This window comes from Tachypleus tridentatus, chromosome 5 (genome assembly GCF_004210375.1).
Source record: "Tachypleus tridentatus isolate NWPU-2018 chromosome 5, ASM421037v1, whole genome shotgun sequence".
NCBI lineage: Eukaryota > Metazoa > Arthropoda > Merostomata > Xiphosura > Limulidae > Tachypleus > Tachypleus tridentatus.
In genome coordinates, this window is record NC_134829.1 from 33,218,131 (window position 1) to 33,238,696 (window position 20,566).

The following is a 20,566-nucleotide window of genomic DNA, read 5'->3' on the forward strand; positions in this document are numbered from 1 at the left end:
CTTGATGAAACATAACGAAAGGAACTGCGAATAAAAGTATTTAGTTAGAAAGCTATTTATTTTGATGAGGAATTAAACAAGAGAGAGAAGGTGTTAGTACTGTAATGTATGAGAACGTATTTCTATGAAGTGTCCCTGAAGAATAACAGTAGATAAGAGCTGTTATAAAGTGCAGAAAACCCGGATATTACATGTGAAACTGTGTGGAGTCATTAACTGATAATGAAAAAGGAAAATGAAATATTGAAGATGGGAATACTTCATTTACCCGAATCGAAATAAGAAGTGTATTATTATATAAAGAAATTAGTCAATAAATCAATGAGGTAGAAGCTTTGTAGTAAATTAATTAATACTTGTTATACAGCTACAATAATTTGACGATGAAAGGTGAGAAATTACCACTAAGTATAAAGCAAGAATTCTGATTGGATGTAGATAACATGTGATCATGCAGTTTCAATGAGATGAAAGTCACTCTCAATGTTGGGATCTTCCATACATAAAATGATGTGTGGGGAATTGGTATTAAAGAAAAGTCCATGTTAGTAAGCGACTCTAATTCGATACAGGGATGAACAATTTGTTCCTCAGTGAAGTGTATGACAGTTACACCGAGAGGTTTTAAACTTTCAGTGACAAGAAATACGGACAGAGTAGGGAAGACAACTGACCAGGAGTGCAGCTGATCCAAACCAAAAGCCATACGTTGTAATCGTCCATGGAGGAATGGCAATGAAAGTGCAGCCGATTGCGTAAAATCACATGAAACTTCACCCGTAGAATAGTGTCAAGATAACTTTAGAAAGCCGACTATTGAACAGCTCAGAATTCTTATCAAGACCACTTTCAGAGGATAGAAGCACCAGTGACTTCACTCATTGATTTACCAAAAAAGAACTCCCACAGTGACAAGAGAGCAAGTGGATTATTAAGGTACAAAAGGTCATCTCATCTGCATATTATAAGTCTAGGAAAAGCCACTAAAAATGGGTATTTCAGACCAGTAAAATAAAACATTAGAGATCTTTTCGTTAGTCGGAATTATTTACTTTGCTTAAAACACTTAATCGATCGTGCTTTTAAAATCAGTTTAGGCATATTAATTTTTATTAACCATTTTCAGATTAAATATTTACGAGTATTTAACAGTGATTCCGAACACAAATATCATAATTTGAATATAAATAATGACTGAATTATAGCAAATAATTGTTCATAATCAATACCGTCTGGATGTACAATAAAATTCAAAACAGTTTCTATCTTGGTTGAGACACAAGTTCGCTCCACAGTGAGTGGACATAAAATGAGTGGAGTGGCAGTTTTCTTCCTAAGTCACTCGTGTGCCCTCATTCGAATTTCCATATTTGCACATACCTCTTGCTCTTGTATTCCTTTCATTACAAACTCCACAGTTACGAACGGTTTCAGCAAACAATGGAAGATATTTTTCCACTCTCTGAGCATCAGGTAAAACTCTAGTTGATAGTTGACCAGGTCGTTTCCAAAATGTTTTACTGCCAATAAGTAAGGCATCTATTATCAGCAAAAACTAACTCTGTTCTTTCAAACTCAGCAAAAACTAACTCTGTTCTTTCAAACTCAGCAAAAACTAACTCTGTTCTTTCAAACTCGGCAAAAACTAACTCTGTTCTTTCAAACTCAGCAAAAACTAACTCTGTTCTTTCAAACTCGGCAAAAACTAACTCTGTTCTTTCAAACTCAGCAAAACTAACTCTGTTCTTTCAAACTCAGCAAAACTAACTCTGTTCTTTCAAAAGCTAACTCTGTTCTTTCAAACTCGGCAAAAACTAACTCTGTTCTTTCAAACTCGGCAAAAACTAACTCTGTTCTTTCAAACTCGGCAAAAACTAACTCTGTTCTTTCAAACTCGGCAAAAACTAACTCTGTTCTTTCAAACTCGGCAAAAACTAACTCTGTTCTTTCAAACTCGGCAAAAACTAACTCTGTTCTTTCAAACTCAGCAAAAACTAACTCTGTTCTTTCAAACTCGGCAAAAACTAACTCTGTTCTTTCAAACTCGGCAAAAACTGCTACCTTATGAAGTGAACCGAACTCCTCCACTGTTGTGAAAGAGCATCTGGAAAGAGTTAATGGTAAATAATGACTTTATTGCTAATTATGTGTTGTGTATTAGCATTCCTCACAGGACTTCATAATCCAGGAAGAAGCAGTGATATAGTCTATATATATTTAATATTTTGACATATTGTTCATTAGAGGTTTTTTTTTTAATGATGTAATGATTGTGTGAAAAATTAAACTTCTGTGGCATCCAGAAGGTTCGTGAAATAGACTGCACTGTAAAAATGCGAGATTGAGTTAGAATTAATTAATCAGTCCAATAAGAGTTAGTGATTAAACCATCAAGTTAGTTAGTTATTGATGAGCGAGTAGATTTTGAACATGAACGTTTTACGAATTTCAGAATTTCTGTTGAAAAGTTGATTCTGAAGTTAGTTCTACCAGTAGACATGGACATTATAAGAACGTTAATAAAGAAATTAATTACTTATAATTAAATGAACTGAAATTTGCTATATTTTCATCAAATAACCAACAAGCAACCGCCGACGAAACAACACATTACAACAATACACTGTTTATTAATTATTTCTTTACTAATATCAATAAAATATATTTCACATAATTCATTCAGTGAAAGGAACTGTAAATATTTGAAATTAAGTGTCACTATTTTCATAAATGGATTAGGTAACTGTTCATTTTCTAGTTACACCTTCACAAATAAGGAACGTTTCCAAGCGTAACGTTCTATACTATTGATTTAGCTGTGCACTATCGAGAGATAATACCATTGGAAACTATCAGCTGGTTATAGCAGGTTTGTATTTTATACAGTGTGTGCTAACACATTTTATTTTACAGTAATTATTGAATATTTTCTAAAAAATGGAGATACTTTGAGTTAGGGACTTGAGCTCACGCACAATCGCTGAAACCCAAACACTCTTTTTCACACAAATCTAAAATGCATGTATATAAATATATAATTTGTGGATGTTATACAAGGATTTAAATTATTAAGAAATACAAAGTGCCAGCTAATCATTCCTTTCGATATTATGAAAGCTATAGTCCTATTTCCTTAAAGAGAAATGATTGGTGACCATTTAGAATCTCAGTAATTTATTACAAAACTGTGTTATAATTCTTTGGCACCCTCTGATTGTATTATTTACGTTTACATTATTGGACTTCTTAAGTTCAAAAGCATCAATCTCTCCACCCACACACTATCATACAAAGAACGATGTACAGAACAATCTTAAATTATAATCCTAGAAAGGTTTTAAAAGTGTCAAATGTTGTTAAGCAAACAATCGCACACTGAAAAGTACAAACTATTATAATAATTATTCTCGCACTTATGAAACAGAACAACAACAAAACATTTCATCTATACTCTACAGCATTGGTATTAAAGTCTACTACATAACACTGGTGTTTAAGAATATAGCGTCATAAAACTTTTATAAAACTCAACAACAGTAAAATCATACAAATGCATGAAACAAGACGTTATAATTAACCATAACCATAATCTTACTATTGTATTATGTTTCATAATTAAGTTTCATTTCGAGACCTGGGTCTATGGAATATTAAGCTTCAAGTAAAAACAAAACAAACTTTATTGTAATATTTTTTTACATCTGTTAATCAACACTAGTGGCTCTCAACGTGGGTTACATAATTACTTCCACGGCAGCGGTTCAGCATAGTAGGTATAAGAAAGCACAAGTCTAACAAAAGCTGATGTCTGATGCAGACACTGTGAACGCACACGATGGGGCTGAAAATTAACTAGGGATACATGACTGGAATAAGTTAAGAACCACTGAACTACAGCACGTACTTCAGAACAACTACTGCTTAAAAACTTGTCTTAACAATAACTTATTCACTGAAACTGAACTTCATTATCGATCTCGCAAGTGCACATGCAAGTTCTTCAATTCATATCGATCTCACAACACCACATGCAAGTTCTTCAATTCATCATCGATCTCTCAACACCACATGCAAGTTCTTCAATTGATGATCGATCTCACAACACCACATGCAAGTTCTTCAATTTAGCATCGATCTCACAACACCACATGCAAGTTCTTCAATTTAGCATCGATCTCACAACACCACATGCAAGTTCTTCAATTCATTATCGATCTCGCAACACACCATGCAAGTTCGTCAATTCATTATCGATCTCGCAACACCACATGCAAGTTCGTCAATTCATTATCGATCTCACAACACCACGTGCAAGTTCTTCAATTCATTATCGATCTCGCAACACCACATGCAAGTTCTTCAATTCATTATCGATCTCACAACTTCACGTGCAAGTTTGTCAATTCATTATCGATCTCGCAACACCACATACAAGTTCTTCAATTCATCATCGATCTCGCAACATCACATGCAAGTTCTTCAATTCATTATCGATCTCACAACTTCACGTGCAAGTTCGTCAATTCATTATCGATTTCTCAACACCACGTGCAAGTTCTTCAATTCAGTATCGATCTCACAACTTCACGTGCAAGTTCGTCAATTCATTATCGATCTCGCAACACCACATACAAGTTCTTCAATTCATTATCGATCTCGCAACATCACGTGCAAGTTCGTCAATTCATTATCGATCTCGCAACACCACGTACAAGTTCTTCAATTCATTATCGATCTCGCAACACCACATGCAAGTTCTTCAATTCATTATCGATCTCTCAACACCACATGCAAGTTCGTCAATTCATTATCGATCTCGCAACATCACATGCAAGTTCGTCAATTCATTATCGATCTCCCAACATCACATGCAAGTTCTTCAATTGATGATCGATCTCCCAACACCACATGCAAGTTCTTCAATTGATGATCGATCTCCCAACACCACATGCAAGTTCTTCAATTTAGCATCGATCTCACAACACCACATGCAAGTTCTTCAATTCATCATCGATCTCACAACACCACATGCAAGTTCTTCAATTCATTATCGATCTCACAACACCACATGCAAGTTCTTCAATTTAGCATCGATCTCACAACACCACATGCAAGTTCTTCAATTTAACATCGATCTCACAACACCACATGCAAGTTCTTCAATTTAGCATCGATCTCACAACACCACATGCAAGTTCTTCAATTCATCATCGATCTCACAACACCACGTGCATGTTTCGAAATCTTCTTCTTCTATCTGGTTCAAAATGGAAACTACAAGACATCGTAAGGATATCATATTTCTTTACATTTTTGTATTTGTTTACAGATTAAACGCTATTAGAATATCTTTAGTCTTTAAAAAAAAAAAGCGAATGGACAACGCCAAAGGTTAAATATAAATAATATGGGGACTTACTACATGTTCTAGGAAGTAGCTAAGACTAATACGTAACTATAAAAAATGTTTGTTTGCAGTGTAAGACTAGAGGGAAGGCAGCTAGTCACCGTCAACTCTTGGGCTATTCTTTTACCAGTAGATAGTGGGATTTACCAAACATAATAACGCCCTCACAGCTAAGAGAACGAGCATGTATGATGGGATGGAGGTTTGAATCCCCAACTCTTAGACTACGAGTCGAGCGTTCTATCCATTTGGCAATGCTGGGCCTATAAAAATGGAAATTTTCGACTGAAGAACTAACTTCTAGGTTTACTTTCATCACGAACTTGAAAATTCGATAACTTGTATTTGACCCATTTTTAACTGTCAAAATACATTCATGTGGAAATATAACTAATATTATAATAAAAAATAACACTGACTTAAAGGTTAATAAAATATATTTATATACAAGATATGAGCCTAACATACTTGAACATTCAATCACTATGTTCATAATTATGCGTCTCCTACCCCAGTAGCATAGCAGTATGTCTTCGGACTTGCAAAGCTAGAAATCGGGTTTCGATACCCGTTATGGGCAGAGCAGAGATAGCTGAATGAATACCTTTGTGCGTAACTGCAAAGACTAAACAATCGTTATAAACCCCACCCCTCAAGTGGCACAGTGGTATGTCGATACCTGTGATGGGCAGAGCACAGATAACCCTTTGTGTAGCTTTGTGTTTAATAACAAACAACAACGACGACATAACTGTACTTCCTCACACTTCTAAATAAGCATATGATAAAAAAACAACACGAGCTATCATATATCGCATGGTGTTATTGTTACGTCTGTTGACATACGTTTGTTTCAGACCATTAACCATACTACCGTACTTTATCTGTTTGATGCAATGAGCACCCAATATCTCACCATTTTTTGATGTTGGTTGTCTCATGTAGGAGCACAAATCACACTTACGTAGAAAACTTTGACAGGGATTCTCAAACTATGGTACGCGAAGCATTTAACGGAAACAGTATAAGCTCTATAATAGGTCCAAGCAGAATTTCTCACTTACACATGCGCACTATTGTCCTCACGTTTAGACTCGTCAGGGTTTTCTTACGTTCAATTTAACAAAAATCACATCTCATATCCCTCAGTTGTTCCAGAAGAAAACAATGACGTCTTTCCAATTAAGAGTTAAGGGCGTAAAAATGTTAATTTTTGACACTAAGTTTTAGTTTTCTTTAAAATTAAGCTTGGGTTTGTATTTCAAGAAAACAAAGGTGGGTAGTGTGTTAGCTTGAAAAGTTTGAGAGCCACTGAATTATGATTTGTGCTCAGTGGCGAAAGAGAACAGCCTCTGAGCACTCGCACCTACAAATACCATTCACAACATCCCTACATCAAAACCAGAAGGACTGGACGATACACATTACTATTCATAGATCTGACAGACCAGTTGATTGAACGTAAACTGACTTTCTTGTTTTTCAAAAAACTAAAGCGAACAACGCCTTACGAACGAAGACATAAATAAACAGTTTGAATAATCAGATTTGACACCTGCACATCAAATAGACTTTAACAGGTAGCATAGAATTGGTAAACAAAACCCATAACATATGAATCTCAAAGACAACTTATACTTGATAAATCTACAAAGAAATACGTTTTAACAGGCAGTTGAGACTTAGCAATATTTATAACACAAACATTTAACAGGCAACGTACGCTTGGCACCTTTACACCAAACGGAATTTAAAGGTAGCATAGACTTCGTCAAATTTATAACACGTGGATTTAACAGACAACTTATACGTAGCACCTTTACACGAAATGGAATGCAGCTGGGATATACTTGGTAATATTTATAACATATGGATTTAACGTAGAACGTATACTTGGTACTTTCACACCAAATGGTTCTTAACAGACAACACAGATCTGAAACGACTTCCATGAAATGAACCATTCATATCTGACAATTTAAATTTATTAAGTAACTTAAACTTAGTGCCCCGAAATAAAATGGACCATTTGGATGTTTTATATTGGATGGATTTACTTTGCATTTTGTGTTCCTTACGTCTTTGCATACACAACAATTTTATAAACATATTTTACTACACTGTATACACATAAAAGTAACATACTCCTGTATGTTATGTGCGTCATTTGGTTCAAATGTGCTTATTTCACTTCACTTTTAAACCCAAACAAATATTTAAAACAACAGATTTTAAGACACGGTAACAAGAATATTAAAAAGATACAATTTTAACAGGTTAAAAATAAAAAGTAATGTTTGCTTATAACTCATAACATCGGTTTAGTTAATAAATAAATATATTACGACTTTTACCACAATCAATCAACAAGTTTTGACTTGGTAAATAACAACGTTTCTGTTTCAGTATGCTATTTAAACATATTAAACTCTTCATAGTGTAACGATTATTCCTATATATATATATATATATACATAACATTCAAAAGACCCCAACTTTAAACCAAAAACATTATTCATACGCAATATATAACACTTTTCAACTGATCAAAAACCTTAAAGTTATTGACAAAACTGTCAATAATTTTTCTTTAGTTCAATAAGAAGTTTGAATTTCAAAAGTATAGTCACCAAAACTGAAATATATGTCAAGTATCTTGTATGTGAAAATGTTGGGACCGGATAACAACATTTCTCTTCAAAACCCGTTTACACGTTTAAAAGTACATTACATTCAAAATTCTTCACAATAGACGACGTACCTGTAATCATTTTAAAATCAGGATAGCACTTAGATATAATTTATATACATACAGGAAAAAGTAGGTAATGGCTTAGAAATGAAGCTTTGATAGTGTGTTTTTATCGAAACTGCCGAAAAACGACTCTTCTTCTGTGACTTCGTCCATAAAGTGACTCATTTGTTCCTCTCTCTCTTGCTCCAGTTTTTCTCTGACCTAATGATATTAACTATTGTTAGTAAGTATAGTTTAAATAGCTACCGGCTAAACATCAAACTTGTGTTAAGTTTCCTGGTCATCATAACCATCATGACATTGCTCAAAACCATCTTTGGTGAAAACTTAACAAAAGATGTTTTTATTTAAGTCAGTGATATAATGTGTGAATTTCAAAACAGTCCAGGTTGGTGCGTTCCCAAATACCATTTTCTTCAAATTCTGTATCTTTGATCATAATGCGCATGTGCTAGATGTTCATTATAACTATACATACTTAGCTATCATGTAGGTAAGTATTTTTTTCACATTTTTCAACAGTTTGGTGGCAGTTCACCATCATCAGGGCAAATGACAAAAACAACTATTGTTATTCCTAAATAAGTGGTCAAATTATAAGGAAGGTATTATTTTAAATAACAAGAGAAAATGTTATGTATGGCGAGAAACCATATTGTACTTCGCACAAAACATGTGTTACGTAGAATGTCTATTTTTAACACTTTGAACCATGAATTCAATAATAAACTTTTTTCGTCAATTGTATTGACGGTGGTGAACTGTATAGTCTTCGAAACGTTATAAATTTAAAGAAGTTATTTTTAATCTTCAGTACGTATAAATATAATACGCCTTGCAATACTCAACCGATTAATCTTCAAGAAACTAAAATAAAAGCATAAACGTACAACATTTCTAATGAAGTATATTATTGTTATAAATTACATACTTTTATCATGTTATCTAATGTTACCTAGAGGGTGCACAACGTTGAAATCAAGAAAGTTTAGGGATGTAGGCCTAGAAAGTTCTAAAAGCGACGTCACAAAAATCTAGTAAATTAAAGAAGTATTTAGAGTAGATTATAAATACAAAGTTTGGTTTTAATATAACGTAAAGCTACACAAGGCCTTTGTGTGCTAGTTGTTTCTAATTTAGCAGTGAAAGACTAAAGAAAAATTAGCTAGTCAATACCATCCACTGCCAACTCTTGTACCAACGAATAGTGGGATTGACTATCACAATATAACGCTTCCATGGTTGAAAGAACGAGCACGTTTGGTGTGACGGGAATTCGAATCCATGACCCTCACATTGCAAGTCGAGCACTCTAATCACCAGGCAATGCCAGGCTCATAAATACAAGGAATAGCAAACGACTATTATTTTCAGTCATTTAGTGAAGATATGCCCAGCATGGCCAGGTGGTTAAGGCACTCGACTTGTAATCCGAAGGTCATGGATTCGAATCCCCATCACTCAAAACACGCTCGCCATTTCAGCCGTGGGGCGTTATAACGTGATGGCCAATCCCACTATTCTTTGGTAAAACAGTCTCCAAGTGGTGGTGGGTGACTGCTAAATTAGGGATGGCTAGTGCAGATAGCCCTTGAGTAGCTTTGCATGAAATTCAAAACAAACCAAGTGAAGACATAGATCTGTTTTAATTATTGCATATGTTCAGTTATTTTATCACTCAGCCATGAAAGTCAGTTTATTTTCATCTGGTCGTAATAAATATAATATGTAAACATATGCCTACAACTTACAATGTGTATAAGCTTGTAGAAATGTTGAAGAAATAAACTAAGTTATTATCATACCTGGACTGGACTTATTATATTCACTAGATAATTTAAAATATTCAGATATCAGTGATTGGTTAATGGGAGCAGTGTTGCCATAAGTACAACACAGAAAGTAACCCGCGAGTGCCTGTGAAAAGAAAAGTAATGAATGGTGCAAAAGAGAGCTACTGTACAATTTAAAAAGAACCAGTAAGTGTTGTTCAAGATCTAAACCATCAATACTTATATGGACAAAAGTTTACACTCCAGAGAGAAGTGTTGAAGTGGCTGGTGAATTTTACAGTCTAGAAGGTCTGAGAACTTTAATATTGTATACCACTCTGGGTGGAACTGAGAAAATGCTTACTCATTATTTCTGATATCATAATTTAACGAAGAATGTAAACATTGTAAAAAAGAGGGAAGCAGGAGATAAAGATGACCAACCTAAAGTACAACAGAGTGTAGTCCATAAGTAATGGTGAAGAATTAATGTCGTTCAACACTCAACTGAAGGATACTCAAAAAAGAGATACAAGGTTGGAGCCAATGACTCAATTGGGCAAGATTAGTGTAGAAAACAGTTGTTCCACAGAGCCCACGGATGAAGATGTATCTGGCATAATGAGATTTATTACAACAACAAAAATGGTTGTTACATTGGAAGTGAAAAGATGCCATTGGACAGAAACAATGACTTCATTTTTTTTACTTCCACAGTTCTTACATTCTGAAGCACTGCTATCTTCACAGCCTTCCAACAGCTGGACACTTCAATGTTAAGAAGACAATGGAGTGAGCAAGAGAACAGTTATATTGGGTTAAGTATCAGAAATATGAAAACATGGTGTACAATTTCATGAAGTATATTATGAGCAAAAAATTGTCCATAAAAGAAATATCATGAGCAGTTTCAGCATTATTATGCGGGGCACTATTAAAGAGTTACTGTCGACATGCTTTTATGAGTAACTGTAAAAATAAATACATCATGGCTCTGACTGATTATTTCATCAAATAGCCAGAAGCATGTACTGTTCTTAACAAGACATTCTAACGAGGACACTTGCCAAATAATTCAAGGTTTTAGGTGCCTATTAAATGACACTCAGATTAGGGAAGAAATTTTGTATCAGTTTTGTTTGTGAACATTTTGAAAATCCTCGTATTGAGAAAAGACCTGGACAAGAGCCCTTTACTCATCTGATGGTATGATTAAGAGGTACAAAGAAGACACGTTTTAAACCAATTAGTCATTTTTGTGAATGAAAATTCACAACACACTATCATCAGTGATATTTTGGAGGGAGCTTGAAAATGTCATTGGACATTCTGTACTCGCATCTAGAAAAAGACAGTAACTGATCAGATACATATAGAATATGCAGGTAGACCAAGATTCACCATTGATGTCATACATGACTTTACCTGTCTGGTTATAAGATGAAATGTCATGCTGATGTTAAAGCTGATATGTTTTCAACAAAGTGACATGATATGGCTGTACAACCTCCATTGTACAAAAGGTCAAACTCCAAATCACTTTCCAAAGTATGCCAGTGAGAAAATGGCCAACTGTATAAATCCAGAGAAGAATTTGTGAGCAGAATTTCAACTTTCTGAGGGCTCCCCAGTTCCTATTGAAACTACTTCCCCTAAACATAGTTGCCACTGGATTCACTCAAATGCTTACCTAAGAAAAGTTCTCTCAGTGAAAGAACAGCTAGTGATGAAAAGAATAAATAGTTATTCCATCTGCATACAATAGGTCATTGAAGAGACAACAATGCACACAAAAAAAAGATTTGGTGGATGGACAGTCCAATTTAATGTTTTTTTGTGTGTATTAGTTTTGCTTACAATTTAAAAAGGGAGCAGTGTTGTAAGCTATATTTTCAATGTTAAAATTTAGTTGTTTGCTAAAAGGAGCTACTAATCATTATAATAATGATGTTAGTTCGAAGAATTTCATAAATGTTGTCTTAGAATTCCTAGAAAATCCAAGAATATGTAATAAACTGGAATTTGGAAGAACACAAATGTACAATAAATATGAGTAATCAGTGAGTTTACAAATTCAGTGTCAAAAAAGTTGTTCAAAGTGAATTTTACTGCATATGTTAGCAAGGAAATTCTGTAAGTTTACTTGCGAGTTAAACATACTTACTACAGTCTCTGAATTGTTGTTAAAATGTTGTTTTTTTGTGCACTTAGGCCTACAACTACAAATGAAAGTAGCCTGTAGCAACTGTTATGGTAGAAATAAGCTGTTATTTTTACGTTGCTGGATATCACAATATTTTTAACAAATCATCCAAAAGAATACATTCAAAGGTAAAATGTGTCACGACAATGTATTATGCACTGTTCACAAGGGTAGCTTGTCACATGAATCAGACAATTGGTAATTGATTTTGGGATATTTATCTGACCACTCTGCAAAAACTAATTATTATTTTTAGTGTGTGTGTTTTCATATAGCAAAGAAACATCGGGCTATCTGCTGGGTCCACCAAGGGGAACTGTACCCCTGTTTTAGTTCTTTTTCAGTGAGTCATGTTCTTACAACATGCCAAGTAATGATCAGTGTTTTAAGGTTCAATAATAAGTCTTTTGAGAATTATTATAAAAAGTATGACAATAACACTTAATAAAATTACTGTGTAAATCCTAATATTTGCAAAATTTTAACTGAAAACTAAATAAAATCTGTTGTGTAGCAATATATCTGCATAATATTGTAGGCCTTCTTGTAAAGTTTTCAGTTAGACTTCAATGGTCTCATGCAAACTAGGCCTTCCTTTGATTCCATACCATTTTTTGAAAGCTCAGGTGAGAAGTGACAACTGAGGTTGTTCTAGAATTATTCAACAAGACTGACAGTGAGAGACTTGTTGTTCAAAATGTATCCTCATGTTTTGTGTTTTTCCAACATTTTCAAAATTACCAACAAACTCTCTTTCATACAAATATATTAAGAAAACTTGCAAAATACTATGCTCAAACTTTCTTAACTTAGTGAATGAGAAATAAGACAAAAGCATTCAGAAGTCATGAAGAAACTTACTTTAATTTTTAGATCACCACAGTTATTTACATCCAGCTTAATTTAAATTAGCAAATTAACTATTCCCATTAATCAGTAGCCATGTTACACCTGTAACATATTCTTGTAACAGTATCATGAACAATCACGTCAATGTGGGAAACACAACATTCTAACAATGTAAGAGATGTGAAGAATGCCAGATTTATTGTACTAACAAAAAACACTGAAATAACAGCAAAGATAATTGAATTGAGACATAATTTTTCTATGGACTAACACATAATAACCATTCCAAGATATTGTTACCTATCATTTTATTTTCTTAAAACTTCAGCTACTTTAGTTTATTGCACACTACACTTCTTATGAAGTGTTACACACTGTTTGAAATACAGTCATGTGAAAAAATTAGGACACCTTATGAAAGCCTGTGTATATATGTAACAATTTTGGATAAATGGATAAGTAATCTCAATTGTAACAATACTGAGATATTAAAGTAATATAACTAAACAATTACAACTGAAGAAAAGATTTTTCAAGATCTTCTGTAAAATGTAATTTGACAAAAATGCATATTCTAACTGAGGAAATAGTTAAGACATCCTCACATTTATACCCACATAAAATGGCTCAATTCACACACAGGTGTATCACACCAGGTGCACAAACAGAACAATAATAAATGCCAGGAACATTTCAGAACCAAACAATAATCAAATAAGCTCAATTGAGGGAAAACTATATATACATAAATTTACATGAAAGCATAGTGTAAACTTTCAAATTATGATCTCTTTGAAAGAGCTTAAATTAAAAGTTTGGTAACTATAGCCAATATATTTTGTTTTGCATGTGTTTTCCTACACCCAATATATCTTGTTTTGCATGTGTTTTCCTACAACCAATATATCTTGTTTTGCATGTGTTTCCTACACCCAATATATGTTGTTTTGCATGTGTTTTCCTACACCCAATATATGTTGTTTTGCATGTGTTTTCCTACAACCAGTATATCTTGTTTTGCATGTGTTTTCCTACAACCAGTATATCTTGTTTTGCATGTGTTTTCCTACACCCAATATATTTTGTTTTGCATGTGTTTTCCTACACCCAATATATCTTGTTTTGCATGTGTTTTCCTACACCCAATATATCTTGTTTTGCATGTGTTTTCCTATAACCAATATATCTTGTTTTGCATGTGTTTTCCTACACCCAATATATTTTGTTTTGCACGTGTTTTCCTACAACCAGTATATCTTGTTTTGCATGTGTTTTCCTACACCCAATATATTTTGTTTTGCATGTGTTTTCCTACACCCAATATATTTTGTTTTGCATGTGTTTTCCTACAACCAGTATATCTTGTTTTGCATGTGTTTTCCTATAACCAATATATTTTGTTTTGCATGTGTTTTCCTACAACCAGTATATCTTGTTTTGCATGTTTTCCTATAACCAATATATTTTGTTTTGCATGTGTTTTCCTACAACCAGTATATCTTGTTTTGCATGTGTTTTCCTACACCCAATATATCTTGTTTTGCATGTGTTTTCCTACACCCAATATATCTTGTTTTGCATGCATTTTCCTACACCCAAAATATTTTGTTTTGCATGCGTTTTCCTACAACCAATATATCTTGTTTTGCATGTGTTTTCTACACCCAATATATCTTGTTTTGCATCTGTTTTCCTACAACCAGTATATCTTGTTTTGCATATGTTATCCTACAAAACATTAAGAAAAGGTTAAGAATGACACAATTTTGAATTTTTGAAGAACCTATATAAGAGTCTGGCTATCTACTGAGCCCAACAAAGGGAATCTAACCCCTAATTTTGGCGTTGTAAATCTGTAGACTTACCGCTGTACTAGCGGGGGCCTATATAAGAAATAGATATCGAAGTCAAAATTTAGGTTAAAACTAAATTCAATCAACATTTTCTGTAGGTTAAGCACAAAACAAGAGGTATTAAAGAAGTTTCAATAATAAGCATACTGTAGATTACAAATATTAAAAGTACATTGCATTAAAACAATTTTGGAGCCCACAACCTTATTAAATATTTAAGTTCCCATGTCCAGTCACACTTTACCTACCAACCAATGGTGGCTCAGAGTTAATATTGAGAAGAGGGTTGGCAATATTTTAACCCTAATCCCCAAAAGTAAAGATCAGTCAAGCAAGTACTTAACCTCAGCATCTCAACTTATTTATATATGAATCAGTCAATCTTTCATAACTTCAAATATGTTGGTAACATTATCACGCCAGACAAAGCATAATTACTGTTCAAACTGTTAAAATCTGAACTAACATCCAAATCAAGAAAAATCATTACAGTTTACAACTGAGTCACTAAATATCACTTAATGAAACTAAATTTTGTTTATATTCCTGAAAATACAAAATAATCTCAGAAACTGTTGAATTTGTACTAGACCTTAACTAAACACCATAACCTTATGAAGCTTGCATGCTCGTTGTGGTTGCAAACACTTTTTATGAGTTGCATTGGTTTTCATTTTTTAAAAACTCAGATTATGACTCATTCCATTGTGTGTAGTTCAGCTGTTTTCGTGACAGCACAGAGAGCCAGGAGACACAACTACTCTGTACCATATACTACGAGATGTCACCTTAGTGATTGCCATAGAGTGCAACATGAAGATCATTGAATATTTTGCTACAAAATTATGCAGCTTTCCAAGAGCTATATGCCCAAAACAAATAAAATATAGATATTGTTATAAATATAAAAAATATTTCATTAGTTCAAAATTTTTAAGGAGGCATGGTATCCTTTTATTCCTCTAAAAAGCAGCCAACCATGCAACATGACAACAGAATTACTGCACTGTTTCCATTGCGAGAGGCTTTTCACAAGACTACCATGTCTAAAGCACACTCTCCCTGTAGGATTTCTAGGTTCAGTATGAATATCTGTTTCAGTTGTTTGTGGTATGCAACAGTTGAATGGATATGTCATAAATGCAACTTTCGTATACATGACTGGTGGGTCTCTTTCAGACAGAGATCCTTTTTTTATTATGTTGTTGTATTGCTACCTGAGGCACATGGATGGCTTTCCCACTAATTTTTGTGTTTATGGATTTCCACAAAAAGACACCATATTTTCCATACCATAGCTGAAGTACAACTTGTTGCAGATTTTTTTCTGGATAATCCTGGTGCTACAAGTTGATATATATTCCTATGTATTTTTAATGCCTTTAAGTATGAAAGATATCCCAGTCTTGAAAATTCTAAATCCCAATATGAACACATCTTTAAGATCTAAGTTGTATGAATACTTTGTGTTGAAAGAGATGACAGTATCCTTTCCAAAACTGATCAATTTCTAGTTGATCATATTACCTACATGCTATTCCACAACAACCTTATATCACTGTGTTTGATGTGTGATTTGCTGACTTGTATATTCAAAATTATTTTAATATAACATACACAGTCTTCTCTATAAGATAACTAAAAAAACAAAATGCCTAGATATGTCATCTTGTAATACATTTGACTACATAACTTAGAAATAAAACACCTATATACGTTATCTAGCAGTATATCTGATGTTATTGTCTTATATATCACTAACCATTAATACTGATTTTGATCATTACAAAGCTCAGATATCAATCCCAGATGAGTAATCCTCAATGTTCTGACATTAATATATTATCCTTTTCTATTTCAATTTTTTGTTAGTTAACGTCTAGTTTCTCACAACTGTTTCTGGATATAAGTGAAGTTTAGACGACATGAGCTGGAGCACCTTGTATGTTTCAAGTTTTAATTTAAATTCTGAATTAATTCCACCTGTTATTTAGTTTGAATCAGTTAGATAGTGTATCCCTGTAAGAGTTTCAGTCAATACTACTTCTGCAAATATCACTCCCACAGGTAAAATTTTATCATTCTCACTTGGTCCATGGTTTTATTTCCATTAACATGTGACTTACCTTAACAAAAGCATAAAGACGTTTTCTTATGCTATCTTCCCTTTAGATGATAAAATGAAAATATTCAGTTTACATATATTAATATCAGGTTCTTATTAAAAGCTTTAATTCCATCAAGTATAATTATACAAGCTACAAAATAATTGGTATTTTCTAAAAGTAATTATTTCTGTGATTTTGCTGTTAAAGACATACTTGATATTTTATTTTATTGTATTTTGAGTTTCAGCTTTATGTTTTTCTCAGCAAAAAAAAACAAAACGTAAATACTTTTAAATCATGCTTATCTCGTAAAATTAGTTAGATGATCTTGGTACATGAAAGAAAGCAAACAAAATTTATACAGCAGACTACATATTTAAGATTATATCCACTGATAATCTTGCACAGTAAGTTTATATACTGTATTTTAACTAAGGTGGATAACTATTTAGATAGTACTTCAAGCACAAATATAGGTAAGAGCTAAGCATATAGTTATATGTATATTAAAGTTCAGTTTTAAACAAAACTATTTAAAAATTGTGAATCAATTATAATTAGTGTTTACAATAATAAATTTTCTAGTATTTCTCTCACCTAAGTCTTAAATCCTTACACTGATTGCATCACTGTCTATTTCAGGTAATGCAACCAGACATGTAACAGTTACAAATTAATAAAAACCCTGATCTTGGGGTATAATGCTAAGTACAAACATTTTACAGAGAGCTAGGCTGCATTCTTTGGAACACAGATTGAATAGCAAAACTCACCTCTCTAGTCAAGATAGAAATTCGACCATCTTCTTTTGGCTCCAACTTGCATGTTTCTTGCTCTATGTCATCAAGTGATGGTTGTCTTGTAGCATGAAACAGTTTTCGTTTACTTGCTGCATCCAAGCTAGTCCCACGTTGTAGAGGAGCACGATGAATTTGACGGTTACTGTCCTCACACATTTTAACGATACTGTGCCTAAAAGAAAGCATAAGTGTTATAAATTTTTTGTTTTTAAGTGAGATATTAATGAAGAAAGACAAAATATTTCTTGGGTAAAAGGTATGTATGCCTTATCACTATATGCATATACCAATATAGCAGAATTTATTGTACACTTATGAAAAAAAGTTAATTAACAGACCAAAAATTCATATATTATACTTGTGTGGTCTTCTTGTAATGTAAATATGTTTCAAAATCTTTCTTAAAAAAAGTTTGTTGCAATCATTATATAACCTGCACTAACTGATCAGCAATTTTATTGTTTTCTTACACTGAGAATAATTTCCAATAGATATTTACTCACACAGCTGCTTTTATAGATCTAATTCTGCTTCCTAATGAACTGAAAAGAAATGTTGTCACTTGATGCACCAGTCTATGTACCCCTTAGTTTGAACTACTCATTCAGCATGCATATAACAACCCTCCATCAATAGGAGTGCAACATACACTTCAATGCAGTTGGTTCCCTCTGTATTACATTACATGTATTTCACTTTCAAAATAAGGCACATCAGAAGACAGAAGAACAACAGAAACAGGGAAGAAGGATGGGAAGTGTGTGAGAGGAGGTAAGTATCCATCAGAAATCTATTTTCAGTGTAAGAAAATGAAGCTTCCAATACAATACATGGAAGAAGGATGGGAAGTGTGTGAGAGGAGGTAAGTATCCATCAGAAATCTATTTTCAGTGTAAGAAAATGAAGCTTCCAATACAATACATCCCTCCTCTCTCACAGCAGCTACAATCCTACATTGAACAGGTAAGGGGAGTGGTTTAACAGAGAAAACATGAGACCCACCATGGTAAATCAAACAACTATGTCCTTCACACTCAAAGAAGTGAATTGTTGCGAAATAGGATCAAACTGCTTATGAAAGGTCCCATAAAACATTATGAAGTCCCCAACCTCCTGTTTGGTGTTACAAGGCAGAAGTTAGAGTGAAAGTAGCAGAAAAAAATATATATATGATGGAGTGTGGGCATGGAAAGTGGACCATGAACAATATATAAATAAACCTCAAATACAAAAAGAACAACAAAGTGACACATTGCAAACAGCTGGAATTACAGTGAGGAGGTAATCAAACAGTCATCACCAGACAGACTTTCACATCAACTGTAGGAGTCAGGTAGTATGCCAAACTGAACCCACAATAACAGGGCAGCATCCCAGTCTCAATTACACCATATGAAAAGGAAATCACCCTGTAGTTGGTATTATGAGTAGGAAAAGAACAAGATCTACTCAGTCTAAGAGTAGGGAAGAAATCACATGCATCCAGTATTACAAGTAGGATTTGAAATGTCTACTCAACTATAGGAGCAAGGTATCATATGTTCCACAACTAGCATTACAAAACTCAACCACAAGGGCTGGGAAAAGAAATGTCCTGCAACTTGAATTACTGAGATGAGGAACATCTACAGATTTTAATCACAGGAACAGGGTGTTATCAACCTGAACCTATATTATAAGGAAAAATCTAGAAGTGGCTGGCCAGGTTCCTCCCACATCAGACCTCTGGGAACAATACTCCAGAAGGGAAAAGAAATGAGGATACCCAGCTTTGTCCTCCTCTCAATATAACATAGTTAAATGTAATGTTATGACCTGATTCTATGGTCCACCACCCCAGCAGTTAGAAACTGTAAATTGGCAAGGACTCCCAAACTTCACATGAGAATGAGAAGGGCCCAAGAGTGGTGGAAAGTCCAGAGGTGAAACACAGTGGAAAAAGTGAAATAGATGACCAAAACACCTTATTTTAAAAAAACAGACCACTCCCAATTTATTCAACTGAGGGAAAAGCAACAATGGACAGCAATTTTCTTCTGCTTTACTCATGATAGTTCATGAGTGATGGTATATTAAGTATATGACAAAGAAATATAAGTATGTACACCATTAGGTAAGCTGCTAGAGGTATTGTGGAACATCCCATCTCAATAGTAAAGGTAGTTGACGTACGTTCAAGTAAAGCATACATGACCAAGTAATTCTCACCACTGAGCAGGATCCAAGTATGTTTGAAAAAAAGTAGAGGTTCCTGTAAGACAAAATAGCAGGCAAATAAAACACTTACCCAAGCCAGAATCAAATCGGAGCACAGAAAATCACCACAATTTTGAGATTTTATCCACAAGAAATAGATACATCCAAATGGTGCAAGTAACGAGAGACAAAAGTATGAGTAGTAATCTACAATTGACTCAGACAATATCCTCCAGAGAATGACAAAAATAAGCCACCATAGACATGGTGACATGTTGAATCTGATGAGAGGAGAAACTACAAAAAATGCAATCTTCAGAGGAAAGGAAAGAGTAAGCGAACTCAACCATTTGGGATAATGGGTAAAGGATTATGAGACACAGAAGGATTCCAGGGAAGAAATAAACAAGAACTACGAAAGGAAGATGTACAAGAAACAAAACAGTACAAAACCAATAACAAACGAAGGAGGCAGTCAGGACGTGATCTAGAATAACAATGAGAAAGGGAAGGGATGGAGGGGTGAGTGAAGGAATATTCACACCCCTGGGCTGCAGAGGTCTTAGAAAGGAATGAATAATCTTGATAGAGCACAATATAGGTTCTGGGATAAAAGGTAAGGG

General features: G+C 33.9%; 1 protein-coding gene across 15 annotated transcripts in view; it reads right to left on the minus strand.

Moving 5' to 3' along the window:
• Window positions 1-2,621: 2,621 nt before the first annotated feature.
• The window catches only part of LOC143250878 (5'-nucleotidase-like), a 71,364-nt gene continuing 53,419 nt past the window's right edge, over window positions 2,622-20,566 (minus strand). For 14 of the 15 annotated variants that reach the window (XM_076502023.1, XM_076502016.1, XM_076502028.1 and 11 more), the window contains 2 exons: window positions 17,721-17,919; window positions 2,622-8,363 (listed from right to left, as the gene is read on the minus strand). In XM_076502023.1, the coding sequence (XP_076358138.1) occupies window positions 8,241-8,363; window positions 17,721-17,919 (322 nt within the window). In that variant the 3' untranslated portion in view covers window positions 2,622-8,240. The remainder of the gene's footprint in view (window positions 8,364-17,720; window positions 17,920-20,566) is intronic. The other variant, XM_076502030.1, reaches the window with a different exon arrangement.